The sequence below is a fragment of the Sylvia atricapilla genome, chromosome 13 (assembly GCF_009819655.1).
Source record: "Sylvia atricapilla isolate bSylAtr1 chromosome 13, bSylAtr1.pri, whole genome shotgun sequence".
Classification (NCBI taxonomy): Eukaryota; Metazoa; Chordata; class Aves; order Passeriformes; family Sylviidae; genus Sylvia; species Sylvia atricapilla.
This window is the reverse complement of record NC_089152.1, coordinates 686,283-711,231: the sequence shown is the minus strand read 5'-3', so window position 1 is coordinate 711,231 and position 24,949 is coordinate 686,283. Positions and strand designations below refer to the sequence as shown.

Below are 24,949 nucleotides of genomic sequence, written 5' to 3'. Positions count from 1 at the left end.
GGGGCTCTTGGTCTGCTTTGGAAGGGTGCTGTGGGTTTCCTGGGAAGGGAAGCCAGGAGGAGGTCAGGGATGCTGCCCTGGGGCTCAGCAGTGCAGGGAAAGCCCCTGAGAGCTTTGTTGTTCTTTTGTCCCTGTTTTTGTAGTCATTTTGAAGGTGCCTTTTTTTATCCTGTCGTGTCAAATAAGGCAGGAGGAGTGATGCAGCCTGTATCAGGATCTGGCAGACACCAGCAGCTGCCTGGGGCTGGTATCAGTGAGCTTCAGCCTGATGGTGTAATAATATCACAGAGAGTTAAAGTCTATTGCCAAAATCTCCTTTCTTCTTCTTCTTCCTATTTGAAAACTCACACCTGCAGGGAGATCAGGTGTTCAGAGCTGTAGGGAAATGAGATTTATCCCAGAAATAACTTCAGAAAGTTGCATTTGTAACTCTAGGGCCTGCTTTCCCAACTAGGAAACTCTGGGAAACTCTTTCCCAGCTGGTACTCCTGGAAATGCTGCCCTGGCTCTGGTCCCAGGCAGCACCTCAGGAATGTGTTCTTTCCAACAGTTGAGAAGTTAATAAAGCTGGCTGATGGTGAAAAAGCAGCAGCAGCAGCAGTTCTGACCTTGTTGGAAGAGGCCTTCTGGGCTTCCATCGAGCACCAGGGAATAAAGAGGTGAGAACTGAGGGGTTCCCTGGGAGCTGGAGGCTGAGAGCACTGACTTCTGTTATCTGTGTGTCAGAAAACACCAAAGAGGGCAGGACAGGACAGTGCCTGCCCTGGGGGCAGCTCCAGGGGCTGTGGCCTCTCTGCAGGGACCCTGTTGCTGTCTGCAGACAGTGGCTCTGGGTCACAGGGTCACTTCACACCTGAGCATCTGTGCAGATGTTGCCCTTCAGCGCCTCTGGAGCTGTCTGAATTCCCTGCAGGACATCCAGTGACTCCAGGAGGCAGTGGTCCTTGGTCATGCAGTTCTGCAAACTGCACAACCTGGAGCTGAGCACGTCCTTCCTGAGGGAATGTGCCAAATCCAACGAGTGGCTGCAGTTCCTCCTCCAGAGCCAGCTCTGTGGCCACCAGCCAGCCCAGGTGAGCTGTCTGTGCCTTAAACTGGGTCTGGGAGCAAGAGAATGTCCCAGGGTGCAGACAGCAGGGTTTGGTTCTCCTGGGATCTCAGTACCCTTGGGCTGTGGTAGCCCTTCCCTCGCAGCTTCACCTGTCAATTTAATTTAAACTCTGGTAGTTACTGCTTCTTTTTTAATTGAGGAGTTGCCAGATGTTCAGTGTAAGTTATAATAAAGCCACTCATCTTTCCTTTCAAAACTCAAGTTGATTTTTTTGGTAAAGATGCTTAAACTTTGGAGAATCCAAATTTTCCACCTTTGGTTTTGAGTGTGGCTTAAAAATGAATAAAATACTGCAATAAAAGCATTTGGGAAGAGTCATATGAGGAATGTAACTGATTATTGCAGGTAAGATGATGCTTAGCAGGCCAGGGACTTTAACTTGCATCTTCTTTTTGCTTTGAAGAGTCTATAACTCCCCAAAAGCACCCGAGCAGACCCTTTCCATGCTCTGTTGCTGCACTGCAAGAGAGAACAGAACTCTCTAGGAGACAGAGGAGGATGAGCTTCAGTCTTCCATTAGAATAATGGAATAATAGAATAATCCAGCTGTTCTAAGAGCTGCATTTGAAGAGTGTTTTGTGTATTCAGTGCCTCCCTCCTCCTGCCTGGGCCTCACAAGGTTTTGGTGCTGTTTTCCCACAGGTCATTCCCCTGCTGCAGGATTTCCCTCCCGTGCTCCGGGATCACCTGCTGCTGGCCCTGGGGAAGCTGCAGGGTGCTGAGGCTGCTGGCAGGGAGCCTGCAGGGAGCCTGTTCCAGGTGCTGCTGCAGTGCCAGGGCCAGCCCAGCCCCTCCTGCTACCTGCTGGCCGAGGGGCTCCGGGCACAGGCCCCCATCCTCAGTGTGCTGGCAGCCTGCTGCCCCGTGAGTCTGCACCTCTGGGGCTGGGGGGAATGGTGCCAGCTGCTGGCTCTGCCCAGCTGTGTCACACTGGGGATCCGGTCTGTCCTTGTGTCCTGTGTCACACAGGGGATCCGGTCTGTCCTTGTGTCACAGGGTAACACAGCTGTGTCACACAGGGGATCAGCATTAAATCTGTCCTTGTGTCCTGTGTCACACTGGGGATCCGGTCTGTCCTTGTGTCTTGTGTCACACAGGGGATCCGGTCTGTCCTTGTGTCACACAGGGGGTCTGTGTTAAATCTGTCCTTGTGTCCTGTGTCACACAGGGGATCCGGTCTGTCCTTGTGTCCTGTGTCACACAGGGGATCCGGTCTGTCCTTGTGTCCTGTGTCACACAGGGGATCTGTGTTAAATCTGTCCTTGTGTCTTGTGTCACACAGGGGATCTGTGTTAAATCTGTCCTTGTGTCACAGGGTGACACAGCTGTGTCACACAGGGGGTCTGTGTTAAATCTGTCCTTGTGTCTTGTGTCACACAGGGAATCCAGTCTGTCCTTGTGTCCTGTGTCACAGGGTGACACAGCTGTGTCACACTGGGGATCCGGTCTGTCCTTGTGTCCTGTGTCACACAGGGGATCCAGTCTGTCCTTGTGTCACAGGGTAACACAGCTGTGTCACACAGGGGATCTGCATTAAATCTGTCCTGGTGTCTTGTGTCACACAACTATGTCACACAGGGGATCTGTGTTAAATCTGTCCTTGTGTCTTGTGTCACACAGGGGATCTGTGTTAAATCTGTCCTTGTGTCTTGTGTCATACAGGGGATCTGTGTTAAATCTGTCCTTGTGTCACAGGGTGACACAGCTGTGTCACACAGGGGATCTGTGTTAAATCTGTCCTGGTGTCACGGGTGACAGCTGTGTCACGGGGTCTGTGTTAAATCCGTCCTTGTGTTTCTGGGGTCCTTGTGCACCCCTTTCCCCAGCCAGGGCAGGTGCAAACCCGTCCTTTTGGCATTTGCAGGATGCAAACCTCGTCTCCTGCCTGTGTGTGTGGATCATCACTTCTGTGGATGATGCCACCAGGGCAGAGGCAACAGCCCACACCCAGGGAGGGAGTCCCCAGTGGGACCTGCAGGACCTTGCTGTCATCTGGAAAGTCTTCCTGAGGAAGCAGAAGAGTAAAACACTTCTGAATGGCTTCCAGCTGTTTTTAAAGGTGAGGAAATGTAGTTTCAGGGGTATATTTGTTGTGTCTCACCTTCTGGGCCTGTAAATCCCCCTCTATCCTGCTTTGTGCCAAGGATAATCTGGCTATCCACTGAAATTCCCAGTCAAATTGAAAGTTCTTCCAATTATCACAGATTTGTAGATCCTACATTAACCTTGCATGCAATTTTAGTTAATTAAAACTTCATTGTTCTGCTGCTGAGGAAGATAAATTCTACATTTATTGAGTGACATAATAGATGATTTTTTGAAGATATGATTTATTTATTGGGGTAGTTTTGGGAATTTATTATCATGTGGTTTTTGTGTCTTAAAGGATTCCCCTTTGCTGCACATGCTGGAGATGTATGAACTGTGCATGAACTGTAAAAAGTACAACGAGGCTAAAACCAAACTGGACCAGTTTCAGGAAAGCCTCACAAAAGTAAGGAAATCCATTTTCTCTCGATGTCATTGCTGGGATTTGGCAGCTGGGCTTTCCACACACTGCTCCTTGCCTCTCAGTGCAGATGTTTTAACAATTCTTTCCCTCCCAGGTTTCTGGTTCCCTGAGCACGCTGCTAATTGACATTCCCTGTCATTAGTGGTTCTCCTTCCTGGGCTTCAGGCAGCTCAGCTCCCTTTCCCTTCACCTGCAGATGTTTGGGAGGGATCCAGCACTGACAGGGCTGTTTGTCCACCAGTTAATCCTCTCTGGTCATTCCTGACACCTCTCCTGTCCCCTGCTGTCCCTGCTGTTTGTCCTGCTCTGCAGTGTTCACTTCCAGCTCCCTCCGTGCCCCCTCAGCAGGGCCAGGTCCTTCTCCCTCCATTCCCATTGCCCCCAAGAGCAGCAGAAAAGGGACACCCTGTGCAGGGTTGTTACCTGCTTTTCTTCCTGGGAGGGCAGGGATTCGCACACAGGAGTCACTTTTGTGTTCAGACTCGGTGTTTATTGATTATTATCGATAGTACAGCCTCATGAGTGGTGAGCTCTAACCAGCAAGGTAGGAAATGGAGTATCTCTAACTCTTTCCAAATCTTTTAAGTGCTAATTACCCAATAATGAGATGACACCTCTATTATTTGTATTTTTAAGCCAATGATTGGCCAGCCAAAGGCCACAGTGCAGACCCTGTCACCCAGTTAGAAAATCCTGCCTGAAACCAAGAAGAAGGTGATGGAGAAGGACTTAAACAACACCTTAAATCCTCCCTCTTGCCCCATGTATATTACTATATACAAAAACCTTAAATCTTAGTTTTCCACCCTGTGGGATCACACAGTACCACTCACAACCCCAGTGCCTTCACTCAGTTTGGGAAGCCTCTTCCACAGCCAGGTCAGATGCAGTGTCTGCTCGAGGGTCAGTGCCTTTAGGGACAGAAATCCTGGAATTGTGAGCTGCAGGGTGAATTAACCCTTCCTTCCCCAGCTGGCAGCAGGAGCCGAGGTGCCGGTGCCGTGGCTGGAGGCGCAGGCGTTGTTCCTGCTGGAGCTGATGCTGCAGCAGTGCCACACTCAGTACGAGCTGGGAAAGCTGCTGCAGCTCCTGGCTGCTGCCCAGAGCCCGCTGCTGGACGGTGAGGACAGCATGGACAGCCCCAGGCCCCGTGGCAGGGCTGGGTCCTGGGGGAGGCTCAGCCCTCCCTGGGTTCAGCCCCGGCGTTCCTGAGCTCTTTGTTCTCCTGACGCCAGGCCCCCACGTGAAGAGGCTGTGTGCCCTCAGTGAGGCCCTGAGGGACTCCTGCATCTCCATCAGCAGCTCCATCCTGGCCCCCTGCAGCCTGGAGACCTTCCAGAGGGAGTGCAGCTCCATCCTGGAGCAGCTGCAGGAGGAGGGGATGTTCAGCCTGGCTCGGGAGGTGGCAGCCCTGGCTGAGCTGCCCGTGGATGGCATTGTCACACATGAGGTATGGTGCAGTGGGTGACAGTCACCTCTCCTTCCTGCTGCTGCCAGGTTGGGGATGCAGCTTCTCAGCCTTCCTGGAACGTTAGTTTTTTAGTTAAGTCATTTTTTCATTTTAAATGCGAGTGCACCAAACTGTGACTGCTCAGCTGCAGAGTACAGGACAACTGTCCTAATTCTCTTACTGCTTTTGTTTGTATGCCATCAGTTTTATTTAGGGAGAAAAATCGATGGGTTTGTCCATTGAGGGTGGAATGAGATGATCTTTAAGGTCCCTTCCAGCCCAAACCAATTCTGTTGATATTGGGGCACTTACCTAAGCCAGTGTTTGAGTGCTGGCCGTCCTGTGCCAGTCGGAGTTTTCTTTCTTGGCAAGATAATTGTGAAAAACCTCTGTGGATTTTACAGGTTCTGAGAGATCTAAATCATTTAAGAGACACTGGACAGTGGCATCAAACCCAGACAAGAGCCGAATTCTGGAAAAAATGCACCGAGACCTTCGCCAAACATTCCATGTGCAGCCGGGCCGCAGCGGAGTTCTTCCTGCAGCAGGCCAACGACGTGTGGGAGCCCTCGGGGCAGGAGAGGACAACCAGCCTCATGGAGAGACAGCTGCTGCTCACCCTGGCTGGGCACTGGCTGGCCAAGGAGGCCGAGGTGGCCGTGCAGGAGCTGCGGGAGGTGGAGAAGCAGATCTGGCAGTGCCGGGTGGCCCGGCGAGCGCTGGGGGCCGGCGGCTCGGGGCAGTGCCCATGTCCCAGCGCCCTGTCCTTGGGCAGCCTGGCGCAGCAGTTCTCCTTTGGCGGGCTGCTGGCCCTGGACACGGGCAGGCAGGGCCGGCCGGGGGCGCCGGGGGCCGGGCAGCCCCAGCTGGGGCCGGAGGAGCGGGCGGCGCTGGCCGAGCTGCTGGGCGCCCTGCTGGACCAGGGCGGCGTGCTGGAGGCCACCCGGGTGTGCCACTACTTCCAGCTGTGGCCCAGGGACGTGTCCCTGGTGCTGCAGTGCAGAGCCCTGGCCTCGGGGGAGGTCGGGCTGGAGCAGCTGCAGCCCGAGGTGCGGGCGCTGCTGGCGGCCAGAGCGGGCACGGCGAGCGGTGAGTGAGCTCTCAGTTCACCTGGCTGCCTCTCCTCCCCTCTCCTCTCCTCCCTCTGCACCTCCCCTAAACCCCCCAGCAGTAAAACTCTGCTGCTTTCCCTCCCTGGCTCAGTGGTGCTCGTGTCAAAGGACTCTGGAGCCTTGCACGTGTCCCCTGTGTGCTCCAGGGGAACCTTTCATGTGTCACAGCTCTCGGTTCTGGCCCAGTAAAGCAGCACTGGCCTTTAATCCCTGTTTCTGCTTCTAGAAAACACACTCCACTAATTTATTTTTTCTGTAGCTGAAGGAAGGAGATGCTTTAATTACTGTATTTTTCTGACTCCTTTGTACATTATGAGGGGTTTAGTTTTTCCTGTTTAATAGCAAGGCCAAGGCTGAGAACATTTCTCTGTAAAGTTCTCTGCAGTCTGGGTGAGCGAGTTTCAGCTGGAACAGCCCTTTCTAGGAGTGATGTGTAAAACTGAATAGACACAGAAGAGCACAAATGAATCCTAACCATCAGGCAGGCTGCAGAGCCCTTCCTCAATCTTATGCTTAGAAATTTTATATCTGAGATATTCCTGAGGATATTTGTGTTCTGTCACATTGTTTGTACCCTGAAACAAATGTAAAGTGTAAAAAGTCAGAGGTGTCAAGAGCTCAGTTGTCAAAGACTGAGAAAGTTTATGGCATTGCTGTAGATTTTGAGAGCTGTGTGCCTGGATGAGCCAGGAATTGATGGATTTTTTGTCCCCAGCATCCAGCCTGGAGGACTGGAGCCCTCTGGGGGCCCCGAGTGGGGACGACGCCGTGGTGGCAGCACTGAAGGCTCTGGCAGAGGAGTGTGTCCATGGCAGGGGCTACTGCAGGCAGGTGCTGTGCCTCTACGAGCTCTCCCAGGTCAGCCCGGGGCTCTGCTGGGGCTGGGGAGGGCAGGGGGCAGCTCCTGGGGCCCCGAGGAGCTGCAGAGGGGGAAATTCCAGCCCTGTGTGTGGGGAAAGGCCAGGGGCCTCCTGGGCATGAGGTGCTGAGATGAGCTGAGGTGCTGAGACTGCCAGGGTGCCCAGGGGCAGGGGTGGGCCAGGGGTGCCCTGGCTGGGCTTTTGGGGGGTTCCATGGGAACTGAGCTGCTCCTTTGGGGATGTGCCGTGGGTCAGGGCTGCTCTGACTTGAATTTTGGGTGCTCTTTGGGGATGTTCTGTGCGTCAGGGGTGCCCTGTCTGGGGTTTTGGGTGCCCTTTGGGGACATTCTGTGGGTCAGGGGTGCCCTGTCTGGGGTTTTGGGTGCCCTTTGGGGACATTCTGTGGGTCAGGGGTGCCCTGTCTGGGGTTTTGGGTGCCCTTTGGGGACATTCTGTGGGTCAGGGGTGCCCTGTCTGGGGTTTTGGGTGTTCTTCTGGGGATGTCCCATGGGTCAGGGTCTGGGGTTTTGGGTGCCCTTTGGGGATATCCCTTGGGTCAGGGGTGCTCTGACCTGAATTTTGGGTGCCATTTGGGGATGTCCTGTGGGTCAGGGCTGTCTGACAGGGTTTTGGGTGCCCTTTGGGGATGTCCCATGGGTCAGGGCTGTCTGACAGGGTTTTGGGTGCTCTCTGGGGATGTCCCATGGGTTGTCTGACAGGGTTTTGGTGCCCCCAGGAGCTGAGCTGCCCCTTTGGGGAGCTGTGGGCCCGGGAGCCCCGGGAGGTGCTGGGGGCCATCCTGGCGCGGCCGGGGCCGGAGCGCGGCCGCAGGGCCCAGGCCTTCATCTCCTGCCAGGGGCTGGCCCCTGCCACCGTGGCCACGCTGCTGGCACAGCAGATCACCCACGAGCTGCTGGCCTCGGCACAGGGAAAAGGTGGGGACACTCCTGGGGTTGGTCTCTGCACAGGGAAAAGGTGGGGACACTCCTGGGGTTGGTCCCTGGTAAAGGGTGGGGACACACCTGGGTTTGGGTTCTGCACAGGGAAAAGGTGGGGACACACCTGGGTTTGGTCCCTGGGTGGGATTTGTGTGTCCCAAAGCAGAGGAAAAAGCTGGGGACACACCTGGGTTTGGTCCCTGCACAAGGAAAAGGTGGGGACACACCTGGGTTTGGTCTCTGGTAAAGGGTGGGGACACACCTGGGTTTGGTCTCTGCATGGGGTCTGTGTGTCCCAAAGCAGAGGAAAAAAGTGGGGACACACCTGGGTTTGGTCCCTGCACAAGGAAAAGGTGGGGACACAGCTGGGTTTGGGCTCTGCACAAGGAAAAGGTGGGGACACACCTGGGTTTGGTCTCTGCACAGGTAAAGGGTGGGAACACACCTGGGTTTGGACCCTGGGTGGGATCTGTGTGTCCCAAAGCAGAGGAAAAAGGTGGGGACACACCTGGGTTTGGTCCCTGGTAAAGGGTGGGGACACACCTGGGTTTGGGTTCTGCACAGGGAAAAGGTGGGGACACTCCTGGGTTTGGGTTCTGCACAGGGAAAAGGTGGGGACACTCCTGGGTTTGGGTTCTGCACAGGGAAAAGGTGGGGACACTCCTGGGCTGTGCTGGGGGTTGGGGTCTGCACAGGGAAAAGGTTTGGTGCCTGGGTGGGAAAAGCTGGGGACACACCTGGGTTTGGTCCCTGCACAAGGAAAAGGTGGGGACACAGCTGGGTTTGGTCTCTGCACAGGTGAAGGGTGGGGACACACCTGGGTTTGGTCCCTGGGTGGGATCTGTGTGTCCCAAAGCAGAGGAAAAAGGTGGGGACACACCTGGATTTGGGCTCTGGGTGGGATCTGTGTGTCCCAAAGCAGAGGAAAAAGGTGGGGACACACCTGGGTTTGGTCCCTGGGTGGGATCTGTGTGTCCCAAAGCAGAGGAAAAAGGTGGGGACACACCTGGGTTTGGTCCCTGGGTGGGATCTGTGTGTCCCAAAGCAGCCCCTGCACTCTCAGTCCCTGAGGGCTGAGCACAGCCAGGGGTGTCTGAGCAGCTCTGCTCTGTGAGCAGTGTCAGCCTGGTGTAAAGGTCTGTACAAATGTCCATCTGTAGTTACTCCTGTCTCCAGTGTGGTGTTGCAGTAGTTAAGGTTGTATTTTTATGGGTGTAAATTTAATATATTTAAAAAAAAAAGATTTTTGACCCTGGTCTTTGCTGCCCCACGTCATCTGATTTGGGAATATCATGTGCATTTCCCTGTGTAAAGCATGACAAAAGGTTTTCCCCTTTCCTTTTTCCTTTGGGAAAGGAGGGGCAGCTGTATGGTCATCCAGTAGGGCTTGGGTGGGTTGAACTGCCAAAAAAGCATTTTCTGATGGTTGTATTTAAACAAGAGCACCTGAAGTGTTTTCAGGATTGCAGTCCCAAGTCCTCAGTCAGTCTGGATGATGTCAGATTGGTTGGTTTGGGGTTTGTTAATTAATGATAAAAAACAACAGTTCTCTCCTGCACAACCAGCAGTGCTGATGTGATTCTCTCTGGCCACAGGGCAGAAGCAGTGGAACCCTGCAGTGGAGAGCCAGGCCCTGCTGCAGCTTGCCAAGCTGTGCCAGGATCACACCTTGGTTGGGATGAAGTTACTGGATAAAATCTCCTCTGTCCCCTGTGGGGAGCTGTCGTGCAGTGAGTAAATCCTGCCTGGTGTAACCTGTGTGTAACTAACGGGGCATTACACTCACAGTTAGAAGGGGAGGCTCTGCTGCTGACCTCAGATTTGATAGTCAGGTAGTTGGGCTGAGGAAATGCACAGTAGATAAGGGTGTTGCATAAGGGTTTATCTCCCAAACAAAGATCAGATTTTTGTGCTAAGCAGGAGGTGGGAAATGCAGCCCTGAGCTGTCCTGGTGGTTTGTTACAGGAGGGCATCATGGCTTTGGTCGTGTCCATCACAGGTATAAACCGAATTTTTCAAAGCCAAATGCAGAAGTGGTGCCCTTCCTTTTCCCAGTGCAGGGATGCTGTGTTACTCATTGGTCAGCTTTGGCTGGAGGGGGCTGGAAATTCTGTGGTTTGTGTGCTGTTTTGTGTTTTCTGGAGAGAGGCAATAATTCACTTCCTCAGGCCTTTAAGTGAACTAACCCACTCCTCCTGCTCCTAGTTACAGAGCTGCTGATCCTGGCCCACAGCTGCTTCAGCCTGACGTGTCACATGGAGGGCATCACACGGGTGCTGCAGGCAGCTCGGCTGCTCACCGAGGAGCACCTGGCCCCCAAGGAGGAGTATGGGCTGCTGGTGAGTGTCTGTGGGGCTGGGAGGGCTGGGAGGGCTGCCTGTGCCCATCCTGGGCTGTCTGTGTCCATCCCAGAGCTGCCTGTGCCCCTCCAGGGCTGTGTCTGTGCCCCTCTAGGGCTGTGTCTGTGCCCCTCCCAGGGCTGTCTGTGCCCCTCCAGGGCTGCCTCTGACCATCCCAGGGCTGTGCCTCTGCCCCTCCAGGGCTGTCTGTGCCCCTCCAGGGCTGTGTCTGTGCCCCTCCCAGGGCTGTGCCTGTGCCCCTCCCAGGGCTGTGCCTGTGCCCCTCCAGGGCTGTGCCTGTGCCCATCCCAGGGCTCTCTGTGCCCCTCCAGGGCTCTCTGTGCCCATCCCAGGGCTGCCTGTGCCCCTCCAGGGCTGTGCCTGTGCCCCTCCAGGGCTGTGCCTGTGCCCCTCCAGGGCTGTCTGTGCCCCCCCAGGGCTGTCTGTGCCCCCCCAGGGCTGTCTGTGCCCCTCCAGGGCTGGCTGTGCCCATCCCAGGGCTGGCTGTGCCCCTCCAGGGCTGTGCCTGTGCCCCTCCAGGGCTCTCTGTGCCCCTCCAGGGCTGCCTGTGCCCCTCCAGGGCTGTGCCTGTGCCCGTCCCAGGGCTGTGCCTGTGCCCATCCCAGGGCTGTGCCTGTGCCCCTCCAGGGCTGTGCCTGTGCCCGTCCCAGGGCTGTGCCTGTGCCCCTCCAGGGCTCTCTGTGCCCCTCCAGGGCTGTCTGTGCCCATCCCAGGGCTGTGCCTGTGCCCCTCCAGGGCTGTGCCTGTGCCCCTCCAGGGCTCTCTGTGCCCCTCCAGGGCTCTCTGTGCCCCTCCAGGGCTGTGCCTGTGCCCCTCCAGGGCTGTGCCTGTGCCCCTCCAGGGCTCTGTCTGTGCCCATCCCAGGGCTGTCTGTGCCCATCCCAGGGCTGTCTGTGCCCATCCCAGGGCTGTGCCTGTGCCCATCCCAGGGCTGTGCCTGTGCCCCTCCAGGGCTGTGCCTGTGCCCCTCCAGGGCTCTGTCTGTGCCCATCCCAGGGCTGTCTGTGCCCATCCCAGGGCTGTCTGTGCCCATCCCAGGGCTGTGCCTGTGCCCATCCCAGGGCTGTGCCTGTGCCCCTCCAGGGCTGTGCCTGTGCCCCTCCAGGGCTGTGCCTGTGCCCGTCCCAGGGCTGTGCCTGTGCCCCTCCAGGGCTCTCTGTGCCCATCCCAGGGCTGTGCCTGTGCCCCTCCAGGGCTGTCTGTGCCCCTCCAGGGCTGGCTGTGCCCCTCCCAGGGCTGGCTGTGCCCCTCCAGGGCTGTGCCTGTGCCCCTCCAGGGCTGTGCCTGTGCCCATCCCAGGGCTGTGCCTGTGCCCATCCTGGGCTGTCTGTGCCCATCCCAGGGCTGTCTGTGCCCCTCCAGGGCTGTCTGTGCCCATCCAGGACTGGCTCTGCCCCTCCAGGGCTGGCTCTGCCCTGTCCAGTGGTGATCCAGCTGCTGGGAAATGTGCTGCTCCGTGTCCTTGGGCTGTTGGGCATCTTCAGTTTGTGCCTTGAAGGAACTCCTGGAGCCTGGGCCGTGCCCGGTGGGCTGGTGTCAGTTCACTGCCTGTTTCAGGGTGACACAAGGGTCCCGTCCCTCCCTTTCACTGTGGAAAAGATGCAGTTTGGTTGGTTTAGGAGAACCCCCGTGGCTCCGGGGAGCAGGGCACAGCCCTGGCAGGGGACTGTCCCCATCCCTGCAGCTCCTGACGGGCCCTGGCTGTGTGCCCAGGTGCGCCTGCTGACGGGCATTGGCAGGTACAATGACATGACCTACATCTTCGAGCTGCTGCACCAGAAGCATTACTTCGAGGTGCTCATGAGGAAGAATCTGGACCCGGTACGTGGGGGAATTCATTGGGATTCATTCATTCAGGTGTGCAGGGAGTTCATTGTGTGGCTGCACCAGAGGCTGCTCTTTACACAGGGTGAATTTGGCTGGGCATTTTACTTCCTGAGTGCAGGAACCGAGAGTCAGGTTTTATAGAAATAAATTAATGCTGGGGTCTATTAATTAGAATTAATGCTTCTCATTTTAGTTGAACTGTTTTTTCCTAATTAGTTCAGGGCTACAACAAGAACAGCATTGAACTTACACTTGGCATTGGCAGAGTTTTCACACCCTGCTTTGCTCTTATTTGCAGTTAACGTTTCGTGGGGGTTTTAAAAGCCATAAATATTCATAGCTTTGTTTAAGCAAGCCATAAAAAAGTCCCATTTTGACATTTGCGTGTAAAGAAACGCCGAGGTGCTGGATTCTCGTTCCCAGCTGGGCGCGGCTGTGAGGCTGCCGCTGGCTTTGGGGAGCGGTGGTCACTCTTTGGGAGGGCTGGGGTGGCCGTGGGGACAGGAGCCGCGCTCAGCTGTGCCCCTGTGCCCAGAGCGGGACGCTGAAGGCGGCGCTGCTGGACTACACCAAGCGCTGCCGGCCCGGCGACAGCGAGAAGCACAACATGATCGCGCTGTGCTTCAGCATGTGCAGGGAGATCGGACAGAACCACGAGGCGGCCGCCTGCACTCAGCTCAAACTCATCGAGAGCCGGCCCTGGGGTGAGCGGGGAGGGTCTGAAACGCCCCTGGGCTGCCCCGGGCAGTGTCCCCAAGGGGACGTTCAGGGCTCTGGGTGCTGGAGCATTGCCCTGGTGCCTCCAGGTTTCCCTCTGCCCACGGGGGGTTTGCAGGGCTCCCTGGGCGCTGGGGGTTGTGTCTGTGACACCCACGGGGTGAGCTCTGCTGCCACAGCAGCGACACCAGGAGCTGTGCCGAGGGGTTTCTGAGTGCAGCTGGCAGTGCTCAGTGCTGGATCTGCCAGATCCGTGCCTGGGCTTTCTTTGCAGTCCCCAGTCCCTCGGGCAGGCTCCAGCAAAGCTTTCAGCTGAACAGGCCCTGTGTTCTCCCCGCTGTTACAATACATAAATTTTAGTTTGTTGGTGCTTTAGGAGACAGCACCAGGGACAGACTTGGCACTGGGATGGAGTTTTATAACTTACTTTGTCACCTTTAAAAATAATTGGGTATTCCTTCTTTTTTCCCCGTCCCAGAGGAGTCTCTTCAGGATGTGGCAAATTTAAAGAAGCTGCTGCTGAAAGCTGTGACTCTCTTCATTGATGCAGCAGAAAGTTACTCCAAGGTAAAGTGAGGTGGAGTGGCATGACTCCTGGGCAGCACCGGGAGCACGAGGGGTGACTGGGCTGGGAGAACACCCGGAGCTGCCCCGGGGAGGCTGTGCAGGCTCCTGGCCCAGGGCACGAGGGGTCTGTGTCTCTGCAGCACAGCTCTGTCTGGGTGTGCCACGCTGGCCCCTGCTCAGCCCTTAACCCCTGGGGTTACAGGTGCCTCCCACTGTCAGAGCAGGGACCAGCTTAATTAGCAAGGATAGAGCACATAAAGTATTTAAACACAGGCATAATGATGATGGAAGTATTTGTGGGAATGCAGCCTTGTTTATCTGCTGGAATGGGATCCTGTGAGGCTGCAGGGCTGTTTGCAGTTCCCCTGGGAGCTCTCGGGCTGCTCTGCTGTTGCAGGACTCGTGTGTGCGGCAGGCGCTGCGCTGCCGCCGCCAGACGCGCCTCATCACGCTGCAGCTGCACTTCCTGGGCTCGGGGCTGAGCACCAGGATCATCAACCTGGGCAGGCAGGAGCTGCCAGGGGCCATCCTGGCCTTGCCCAGGTTCTACCAGGTGAGCTGGGCTCCCGTGGTCACTGCAGGGTCTGTGCTCTGCTCCTGCCCTCTGAGCCCTGGGACTGGCACCCCGACCTTGTACCTGTGGGATGGAGGGACAGGACACAGGGAATGGCTCCCAGTGCCCGGGGCAGGGATGGATGGGATCCTGGGCAGGAATTGTTCCTGGCAGGGTGGGCAGGGCTGGCACAGCTGGGGCTGCCCCTGGATCCCTGGCAGTGCCCAAGGCCAGGCTGGACACTGGGGCAGCCTGGGGCAGTGGGAGGTGTCCCTGTTTAGGGGCTGAGGAAGGTTGCTCAGAGTTTTATTACCCTGAATTTCACAGCTGCTCTCGAGAACAGCAGCAAGGGGCAGGTGGAGCAGAAGCCCCCAGCCCCGAGTGTGGAATGCTGTGTGCAATCCCCTCCCTGTTGCTGCTCTCCCTGCAGGCAGCCATCGTGGCCGAGGCCTACGAGTTCCTGCCCGACTGGGCCGAGGTTCTGTTCCAGCAGGTGATCACCAGGGGGGACTTTGTGTACCTGGACGAGTTCAAGCAGCAGCGGCTGCTGCGGCCCGGCCTCTTCGAGGAGGTGGCCAAGAGGTGAGTGAGGGTCTGGGGACAGACCCTGAACCTGCACAGGGCCTGAGAGGGGCAGGAGGAAAGGGTTAAACTGTTCAGTTGTCATGGGGTAAGGGTCATACAAGGGACCTGAGATGGAATTCCGGAATGGTTTGGGTGGGAAGGGACCTTAAATCCCATCCAGTGCCATCCCTGCCATGGCAGGGACACCTCCCACTGTCCCAGGGACACCTGCCGCTGTCCCAGGTGCTCCAACCCCAGTGTCCAGCCTGGCCTTGGGCACTGCAGGGATCCAGGGGCAGCCCCAGCTGCTCTGGGCACCCTGTGCCAGCCGTGCCCACCCTGCCACGGAAGGGTTTGGCTCCTGAGCACAGCGTGGAAGTGTCTCTGATCCAGCCTTGTCCTTGAGCTGGACAAGGAGCTCAGGGCTGGGCAGAGCAAATTTTTAAAATCAATCAGAGCAAGTAAACAACCAGGAGATTCAAATGCAGGTGTTGAGTGCAACCTCTTGTTGAAAATGTCATTTTTGCAGGCCCAGAGCAGGAGTCTCAGGGCCTGGGAAGCTTCTGTGTGTCAGCTCCTTTGCAATTGTTGCAGGGTGAAACAGCAGCCCCCTGCTGAGGCTGCCCTGAGGAACCTGAAGCGGTTCCTGAGCCACTGTGAGGACATCTACACCTACTACAGGCTGGCCTACGACCACAAGTTCTATGACGTGGTGAACTCCCTGCTGAAGGACCCTCAGACTGGCTGCTGCCTCAACGACCTCTTATCCAGCTGAATTCCAGCCCAGAGCACAGACTGCAGGGTCAGTGCTGAGTAACACAGATTTTATCAATGGCCTGCTCCCAGGGCTCTGCTGCTCTGCAAAAATTACTCCAGAAAACTGGACAGGGTTTGTAAGTATTTAAATGCTGACAGTGTTAAACTAAAATTATGTGTTGTATAATAAATCTATAAATCTTACGGTTTATAAATTACTTGAGTCACCAGCACACTCTGACTGGCCCAGGTTGGGGGTGAAGCAGAGATTAGGGAATTAGCCCAGGAATTGTATCCAAAGAGGCTGAAACAGGTGTGCACAATGTCCAGCCAAGGGGCTGGAACAGCAGAATCAGTGAAGGTATCAGGTACACAGCAGAATAATGTGTTCTTTGAGTCCAGTCTGATTTCTAAAGTCTTACACAGCTTTGAACAGCACATTCCTTATTCTGCTGTCTTGGAGTAGAAGAAATAATCAAGTCAAATGTATTCTTACAGTTATTAAATACAAATTCCTTTCCTGGCCCCAGCCATGGGCACACCCCCAGCACAGCTCAGCTCAGCAACTCTCCCTCTTCATGTATTTTTCCTGTCAGGCCCAGAAGAACTGCTCCAAGGCCAGCCTGGTGAAGTCCTCAATAGTGATTTTATTAAATTAGTTGCTTTATAAAACATTGCAGATGTTGTAATTGTTAACATAACAATTTGCCCAACTGTAGGAACTGCTGCAGTTTGCTAAGCAAGTTTGGTTTTTAATGAAAGAAAACGGCCGAGTTGTGAGAGACCCACCACAACCCAGGAGAGCCCCAAGGAAGGCGTGTGGTTTGGTTTTTTTCTTTTACACTTAACCCCTTAATTAACTGTTAAAGAACACCCAACCCAGACAGCTGCATTAGTAGAAATTTAAATGAATGGAACTAAACTTCATCCTCGGGCCACAAGTGGGTTTTGCCTTGCTCTGCCCCAGCAGGCACTGGTCAGGTGCCAGGCTCTGGAGCAGTGGCTGTCCCAGGGGACACACTCCCAGGTGCAGCACTCCACACTGAAGTTAGCAGTTCCCTTCCCAAAATACTGAAATCCTCAAGCTCTAACTCAAGACAAAGCGACTGGAACTCTACGTGCACACCTTGCTGCAAACTGCTCGTGCTCAGCCCTGGCCCTGGAGCAGGCACAGTTAAGGCCATGTCATGGAGCTGTGCTGGTTATAATCCTTCACCTTGTTCCAATTCCTTCCCAATTTAGTGGCTGTTGCTATAAACAGCAGCAGTGCCCATTATCAGAATTTTGGGTTTTTAACTGCAATTTCCAGACCTTTTCCGTTCCACCCGGAGCCTCCGCCCGGACCCGGCCCCTCCAGCCCCCAGCACACAGATACTGCAATTCTGATTGTAGCATTTGGCAGAATTTAGAGGAAGAAAGGTTGTGCTACATGTTTAAGGGATTATGGGCAACAGAAAGACATCAGAAGGGAGATAAATGTCACATGAAGTCTTCAAAGTCTTGTACGTACTCGCCGTCGTAGCCGCCGTAGTCGGCCAGGTCGTCTTTCATCGTCGCCTTCAGCCCCCCGCCAGGCACAACACCTTTTTTCTTCTTTTTGGCTTTATTCTGTGTGCCAAGAGGATGAGGGTGGTTATTTGGACAGGCCCAGAGCTCTGTCGTTTCCCCAGCTGGGGTCAGCCCAGAGGCACTGAGCAGTCACAGCCCCTGCACTGCCAATGGTTTCCACCCCACACGTTTTCTCTTCCTAGGAAAGCTGTGACAGTCCCAGGTGTCCCCAACTCTCTGCCCCCCTTCTGCCTTTCATCCTGCTTCCCCTGGACTATCAACAAGTAACTAATAAAAGCAGGGGCTGTGATCTCTGAGGAGCAGCCCCACTCTTACCTTCTCTTGTTTTTGTTTTTCACTGCATAATACTGTCAGAGTGTTTGTGATCTTTTTCAAATCATCCACCTCCACTGCATCAGGGGAAAAAAAAAAAGATTCCTGATCAATGTTGTTCTTATAAGGCAGTTAAATAACATCCAATCTCTAAAACTAGAAATAAGCATTAGGGTAACTATGGGCAGTTACTTGATTTAAATGAGCAGAACACAGAGTGGGTGGTTCTGGTCCTTATAATCCCAACAAGGATTCCAGCTGGTTCCTTGCAAGCCTGAGCATTGTAGAAGGTAAAACTTGCAAATAAAGTTACTGAACAGAAGATTCTAATTGAGACATTTGAACAGTAAAATATGGACACAGTAAAATACAGTAAAACGTCTCAAAAGGAGCACTGGATTAACAATAAATTATGTTTATCAATAAATGGTGCAAGAGGCTGGGAGTCCCCCCTGGTGGGAGCTCTGGGATCCCTCTGAGATGGAAGCTGCCAGCTGGGATGAGGGATGGGCCCAGCTCCAGCTGGGATTGAGTTACCCCTCACTGAAGGACAACTGGGTACAGGGCAAGGAACCATCCCAGCCACTGCTCCAGCCACCAGGGCACTGGGAAAAGGAGCTTCAGTTACTTCATCTCTGTATAGTTACATGCTGAATTCCAGAACAGTTAATCAGCAGCTCCAGAATTACATGAACTCGATTTTGTAATAGTTCCCCTCCAAATGAGGTACTTGAATTATCCACCTCAGAAAATTTACCCTTATTATTTTAGAACTGGCTTCAAGAAAAACACGCAGGGTTTAGATCAGCATAAAAATTCACACTTTTTAGATGATTGTCTCTGACCAACGTGCAGAAAAAGCAACTCTTGCACGAGGAGAGGATCCTTAGTGGAGGCTGTGAGAATGGAGTCAGGTCAGTGTTTTAAAACAAGCTAACAGAGTGATCCCCTCTGAACACTGTCACAGCACATGCTCCACTGCAGCTGCAGCACAGCTGGGGCTCCCTGGTGGCACCACTGGGGCTCCCTGGTGGCACCACTGGGGCTCCCTGGTGGCACCACTGGGGCTCCCTGGTGGCACCACTGGGGCTCCCTGGCACTCACAGGAAATGCAGACGTCCCGGAGCAAGGCTTCCAAGAAGCCGGCGTAGTGTAACGACTTCTCGTACTGTGTGATCTTCTCCTTGAGCAGCTTCCCAAATTCCGTGAAGTCGTCTTTCGAAGAGGGGTTCATGGCATCTATTCCACAAGTGCTATTTACACCTGCAGGGACAGGCAGGGGTGTCACAGAGAACATTTTTAGCTGTGAGCCCTAAAAGGGGACTGGTTCCCACCTCCCTGAGCTCTGCTGCCCCCACAGCCAGGGCCCATCCCCGGCCTTGCAGGAAGGAACTTTGCTGCAAAACTCAGTAATTTCTCAGAATCCCTCAGTGGTCTGGGTTGGAAGGGACCTTTAAAGCCTCTCCAGTGCCACCCTGTCAGGGCAGGGACACCTCCCACTGTCCCAGGCTGCTCCAAGTCCATCCAACCTGATCTTGGGCACTGCCAGGGATCCAGGGGCAGCCCCAGCTGCTCTGGGCACCCTGTGCCAGCCCTGCCCACCCTGCCAGGGAACAATTCCTGCCCAATATCCCACCCAACACTGCCCTTTGCCAGTGGAAAGCCATTCCCTGTGCTCTGTCACTCCACACCCGTGTCCAAAGTCTCTGTCCAACAATTTCTGAAGCTGAGTCAAACTCAGTAATTTGACCCAGCTATTGCTGTTCTCTGCACAACCTGCACCAGGAAGCCGTTTTTTCCCCCAAATGAACAACCCCTGCCTCAACCTCCTGAGTGCAGAACTCAGCTGGTTCCTTGCAGCTGCATCCAGTGCACACTCCCCAAGCGCTGTGCTCTGTGACAACTCACTGAGCACAACCTCCCCTGAGCAACGAGCTGAATCACTCCCCACCATCAAGGAAACCCTTCCACGTTTGAGGAATGCTGCTGTGCATCAGCATCTTTGCCACCTCTTTGTTCTCAGTGCCACGAGCCAAACCCTGCTCAGGCTCTGCAGAGCCCCACGTGTCTCAGGGGTTTATTTCCTGCTTTAACTCACCGAAGGTCTCCTTTGCCAACTCCAGGTCTGACTCCTCTTGTAACTTCTTTAGCCGTAGTTTGTCTGCCAACTGTTCTTCTGGTGTGAGCTCCTTCTGTTCCTCTGGTGCCTCTAACTGCAGGGAGAGCACACAGGGAGAAGGTGGCACCTCAAAGACACGGTGTCTTCTCCAGAGCCACTGAATCCCCCTGCTGCTCAGGGAACCCATTCCCTGGAGCCTCAGCAAATTGTTCATTTCACAAGGAATGGGAAGAAACACCAAACTCCCACTCCTCCTGCCTGTTCCAGCACGGGCTGCACACAGAGCAACTGGGATAACACTGATCCAATCACTGGGTAAATTATACAGGAATTAAAGCTCCCAGCCCCAGAGAGGATCACATCCAAGACCTAAGTTTGGTTTATCAGACAAATCAAGACCTTTTCAGATCTTGCTCAACCTCCAAAAAAACCCCAAATCACACCTGCCCTCTGAATTTTATGTGACCCAGAAAAAATCAGGAGTTACCCTTTTTTTAAGCTCCTCTTGCTTTTTCTTCTGTAGCTTTTCTTTTTCTTTGATTTTTTCTGCTATTTTCTTTTTTTCCGAAACTTTCGGTTCTGTAGAAGGTGAACGACAAACACAGCCCTCAGAAGTCTGATGGTTACTTTTCCCCCCACAACCACAGAAACACTGGGAGCCACAGAGCTCAGCTCCTGGGACTGAGCACAGAGCTGAGGAGGTTCCTGTTAGACCCAGCCCTGCTCAGGTTTGATCCTCACACCCCCCAGTGTCTGTTCCCATGCTGATACAGAGCCAGGGGTTATCTTAAAGCCTCACCTTGTTTTACCTCTGTCTCCTTCACCTCCTCCTCTTCCTCCTCATCGTCCCAGTTATCCTGCAAAACATTAAAGGTTGTTTTACAGATACCTGTAACCTCTTCCAGAACCCACAAACCCTGGTGGTGTCAGAGTGAGTGAGCCATGGCAGCTGATCCTCAGGGGGTTTTGGAGCTGTTCATGCTGGTTGGGGCCAGTTGTTACCATGAAAAAGGCAGGTTTTGGTCAAACTATCAGCTTGTGTCAATAATTACAACAGCCAGGTCACAAACAGTCCAACACCACCCACATAAACAGGACTTTATTCTCATTTCTGGTACAGTGAAACACTGGTCCCCACTGAGGGATGGGCAGAGCAGAGCCCAGCTGAAACCACGTCAGAGCAGCGCTGTGCTCCGTGCACACCAGCCCAGGACCCTCTGCTGTGCTGGGAAAGGCACTCCTGTGCCTGCAGGGCTCCTCTGGGAGCCCACAGCACAGGCAGGGGTGCAGAGCCCCACGTTCCAGCAGGATGTGCTGAGCCAAGCCAGGAGACACCCGAGTCCTCCAGCAGCTCACCCCGGATAATTGGCACTTGCCGCGGCCTCGGCTCCCCTGCCACATTCCACACAGCTGACTTGAGTTTGGAGCAGCATTATTGTAGCTCACGTCTAATTAAGTTTGTTACACCCACTGCTTAAACAGCTCCACTCAGCACTGGGGAGCTGCCTCAGGCCCCTGGCCTGGTGTCAGATACAAACTGCAGAGGAAGGGCACAAGGGATCCATCCATGGCACTGGGGTGTCTGGGGACACTCCTCCACACCAGGAGATGTGCCCTGACCCCATCCTGCAGCCAGGCCTGGTTTACAAACCCAGGGAATACCAAATCGTGCAGCCAGGCCTGGTTTACAAACCCAGGGAATACCAAATCCTGCAGCCAGGCCTGGTTTACAAACCCAGGGAATACCAAATCCTGCAGCCAGGCCTGGTTTATAAACTCCAGGGAATACCAAATCCTGCCAGCCAGGCCTGGTTTACAAACCCAGGGAATACCAAATCCTGCAGCCAGGCCTGGTTTATAAACCCAGGGAATACCAAATCCTGCAGCCAGGCCTGGTTTATAAACTCCAGGGAATACCAAATCCTGCCAGCCAGGCCTGGTTTACAAACCCAGGGAATACCAAATCCTGCAGCCAGGCCTGGTTTACAAACCCAGGGAATACCAAATCCTGCAGCTAGGCCTGGTTTACAAACCCAGGGAATACCAAATCCTGCAGCCAGGCCTGGTTTATAAACTCCAGGGAATACCAAATCCTGCAGCCAGGCCTGCTTTATAAAATCAGGGAATACCAAATCCTGCAGCCAGGCCTGGTTTACAAACCCAGGGAGCTCTCTTGGAGGACCTGCCTTAGCGCTGTGTCCTTGCAGTGATACAGTAATTCCCAGAGAACACCTTTATTCCCCAGCATTTCAACAGTGTTTCTGTGTCCTGACCTCCCCCTGGGCCAGGCTGGGAGGTGACAGGGACTGACTGGGATGGAGCAGGCCCTGCCCCGCTCTGCCTGAGCCAGCACTGAGTCAAGGGATGAAAATCCCTTGGCAGGAGGCCCAACTTGTGGGAAACGTGTGCTGGGGAACACTGAGAGGAGTTCTGTTACCAAAGGTGCTAATTTTAAACCCGGGAAGTTGACGTTTCCCAAATTAACAGTTACTGCAAGTTCATTACTAAAAACCCCCCCAAAACACAGATCTGCAGACACAAAGCACATTCCAAACTCTGAGGTACCCTCAGAAAGCCACGGCCAGAACTTTGTGCTGTTACATCAGACCACATCATTTCCCTCACGTGGGGAGTTCCCCATGGTGGGATCACACTGAGGGATCCAGAGCCTGAGCAGGGGCCTTTGGGAATCCAGCAGGAAGGGCAAACCAAAGCAAAATACACCAAAACGAAACACCTTTCCTTGCTGGATCCTCTCTAGATGCAGCTCTGGCACTAAGTCCATAATCCCTTGGAAATAGTTAAGCAGCTGCATCCTTGCTACGTGTAGGATGCAAAATGTCTTCCCACTGCCAGAGCACGGGGATGGATGGGATTTTGGGAGGGAATTGTTCCCTGGGAGGGAATTCCCAGAGCAGCTGGATCCCTGGCAGTGCCCAAGGCCAGGCTGGATGGGGCTGGGAGCAGTGGAAGGTGTCCCTGCCATGGTGGGATGCCACTGGAGGGGTCTCTCCAACCCCAGCCATTCTGGGATTCCATGTGGTGAATGTTCCTTTGTTAAACAGAACCCTCAGGTGTCTCCAAGAGAACCACTCTGGCCCAGTTCCCCTGGACACATTCTATCCAGCAGGAAAGCTGCCCACTTTCTAAGGCAGGAGGAAAAGCAAATGTCACAGAGAGTCTGAGCTGGGGGTGTCTGCACAGAGCTGCAGGCACATCTGTGTCAGTCACACACACCTGTGTCCCTTCCACGCTGCCCACACTCATTCCTGTCCTTCCCCTGCTGCCCATATGTGACACCTGGGACTCTGGCCACTACTTCATTTAAGAAAGAAAATTACACACAGAATCACAGAAATTTGGTCATTTCAGGGTTTTTAAGAGAAGATCAACTACTTTTCCCATACTGGTAATGAGAAGAACTCCACCTGAGCCCCAAGAAAAACTCCTGGTGCTTTGTAAAGACTCTGGCAACAGTGTCCTCAAAACCAGCCCCGAGTCCTCAGCCAGTGTTACAATGTCCCAGGACTGGAGGAAACCAACACGTCTTTTTAGTTGCCTTATTGTCCTGCCAGAATCCTGGGCTGGTTCGGGCCAGAAGGGTCCTCAGAGACCACCCAGTTCCCCCCGGGCAGGGCAGGGACACCTTCCACTAGAGCAGGTTGCTTCAAGCCCCATCCAGCCTGGCCTTGAAACCCATCTGGTGTTTTCCTTGTGCATTCCCTGGCATTCCTTTGCATTATCCACACGAATATGAAGCAAATTGAGCTTTCTGTGGCGCCAGCACCGTGCCAAGGGCAGCTGGAGCCGGGCAGGAGCAAACAGCCTTTGAGGGAGCTGTGCCTTCGGCAGCACCAGGAATGATCCTCCACACGTTTTATCCCCACTCCGGTGCAGACAGCACGCTGACACACGGCAAACCCCGCCCGGTGGCGTGTGGAGGAGCAGGAAAATCAGGTGAAAAGACGCGATGGCAGAGCACAGAAGTGTCTGGTCAGCAGCAGAAGCACGGACACAGCACTGCGGGCATTAAACCCGAGCTGACACCTCCTGAGCTCACCCCACTCACAGCCCAGGGCCCGAAAGGCCGCGGAACGCCAGGGGAAAGCGCCCCGGAGCCCGGGAAGCAGCTGGAAAGCAGCAGGTGGATTCCCCAGACGTCAGGAGGTGCCACTTTAAGAGCGTCTGTGTGACCCTTCCTGCCCTGCAAGTCCCAGGGCAGCGACAGCGGCTCCGGGCAGGGCCGGCTCGGGTTCTCTTGGCATTTGGACTTGTCACCGTGACCGAGCCCGGAGTCGCTGCCGCGGGCGGCGCCCCGAGGTGCCCGGCCCCGCCGCCCGCCGAGGCCCGAGCCCCGAGCCCCCGCCCGGCCCGGTCTGGGCCCCGCGCTCGGCGCCATATGGCCGCGGCCCGCCCGTCCCCGCCGCCCCCACAGCGGGCCCCGCAGCCGCCGCACCGCCAGGCCCCGGCGGGGCCCGCCCGGCCGCACCTTCACGTCGTCCTCCTCATCCTCGCCGGCCCAGCGGTCCCCGGCCACCCCCGGCACCAGCCGCTTCGCCACCGGCTCCACCACCTCGAAGCTGTCGGCGTCTGTGGGGAGAGGAGCGCGGGTGAGGGGCGGGGAGCGGCGCGGGGGGGCCCCCGCCGGCCCCGGGCCCCGCGGCCCCGCCGCACCCACCCCACGAGTCCGCCGCCTCCGCCGCCATCTTGCCCCGACCGCGGCCGCCGGGCAGCGCCGCGCGGGGCACGCCGGGACGGCGGCGGAATGACCCCGCCCCGCCCCCGGACACGCCCCCGGGAGGCGGGGCCTGAGCGCCGCGCGGGAACGGGCGGGAACGGGATCGGGATCGGGAACGGGAACGGGAACGGGAACGGGAAAGGGAATGGGATTGGGAATGGGATTGGGAAAGGGACAGGGATCGGCATTGGGAATGGGAACGGGAACGGGATCGGGATCGGGAACGGGAACGGGAAAGGGAATGGGATTGGGAAAGGGACAGGGATCGGCATTGGGAATGGGAACGGGAACGGGATCGGGAAAGGGAACGGAATTGGGATCGGCATTGGGAACGGGAACGGGACCGGGAATGGGATAGGAATTGGGAACGGGATCTGCATTGGGTCCCGGAGGCGGGTGGGGAGCGGCCCGGGGCCGGCACTCCGCAGTCCCGGGGCAGAGCCCGCCCGGCCCGGGAGCGGCCCCACGCCCGGCCCGGGAGCGGAGCGCAGCGCCCGGCCCGGTTCGGTTCGGTTCTGCGGGCTCAGCCCCACACACACGGTACCGGCACAGCCGAAGCTGCCGGGGCCCGGCCCGGTTCGGTTCGGTTCTGCGGGCTCAGCCCCACACACACGGTACCGGCGGCACCGGGGCCCCGCTGTGCTGCTCCGGCCACGCCGCGCTCGGTTTATCCACGCCAGGGCGCCACGTTCTCCCCCCTCTGCCCTGTACCACGGAACAGAGCACAGCCGGGATTGTTCTCTCCTTCACCGCCAGCTCCCAGCGCCGGGAGAGTCCCGGGGAGTGGAAAAGGAGGATAGCTTTTGTCTGAAGGTAATAAATTTAGAGCGTGTCTTTCATGTAACAAATAAATGATCTCTGTATACACCTGTATAAATCACGCA

At 55.5% G+C, this 24,949-nt stretch overlaps 2 protein-coding genes across 2 annotated transcripts in view; one reads left to right on the top strand and one right to left on the bottom strand.

The window, feature by feature from the left end:
- Window positions 1-15,346, top strand: part of SPG11 (SPG11 vesicle trafficking associated, spatacsin) — a 34,430-nt gene extending 19,084 nt beyond the window's left edge. Inside the window, exons 23-40 of the mRNA XM_066328154.1 lie at window positions 551-659; window positions 914-1,073; window positions 1,754-1,975; window positions 2,976-3,170; window positions 3,498-3,605; window positions 4,596-4,743; window positions 4,859-5,073; window positions 5,478-6,162; window positions 6,901-7,043; window positions 7,782-7,980; window positions 9,579-9,713; window positions 10,189-10,322; window positions 12,057-12,164; window positions 12,706-12,874; window positions 13,366-13,454; window positions 13,852-14,007; window positions 14,438-14,589; window positions 15,166-15,346. Of these exons, the coding sequence (XP_066184251.1) occupies window positions 551-659; window positions 914-1,073; window positions 1,754-1,975; window positions 2,976-3,170; window positions 3,498-3,605; window positions 4,596-4,743; window positions 4,859-5,073; window positions 5,478-6,162; window positions 6,901-7,043; window positions 7,782-7,980; window positions 9,579-9,713; window positions 10,189-10,322; window positions 12,057-12,164; window positions 12,706-12,874; window positions 13,366-13,454; window positions 13,852-14,007; window positions 14,438-14,589; window positions 15,166-15,346 (3,308 nt within the window). The remainder of the gene's footprint in view (window positions 1-550; window positions 660-913; window positions 1,074-1,753; window positions 1,976-2,975; window positions 3,171-3,497; window positions 3,606-4,595; window positions 4,744-4,858; window positions 5,074-5,477; window positions 6,163-6,900; window positions 7,044-7,781; window positions 7,981-9,578; window positions 9,714-10,188; window positions 10,323-12,056; window positions 12,165-12,705; window positions 12,875-13,365; window positions 13,455-13,851; window positions 14,008-14,437; window positions 14,590-15,165) is intronic.
- A 608-nt stretch (window positions 15,347-15,954) lies between these two features.
- EIF3J (eukaryotic translation initiation factor 3 subunit J) lies at window positions 15,955-24,113 on the bottom strand. Its single transcript, XM_066328153.1, has 8 exons — window positions 24,006-24,113; window positions 23,817-23,917; window positions 20,127-20,184; window positions 19,815-19,906; window positions 19,307-19,421; window positions 18,313-18,471; window positions 17,212-17,285; window positions 15,955-16,935 (listed from the first exon to the last, which is right to left on the bottom strand). Exons 1-8 carry the CDS (start codon window positions 24,031-24,033, stop codon window positions 16,807-16,809), a joined length of 756 nt encoding a protein of 251 aa, XP_066184250.1. The 5' UTR covers window positions 24,034-24,113; the 3' UTR covers window positions 15,955-16,806.
- Window positions 24,114-24,949: the final 836 nt, after the last annotated feature.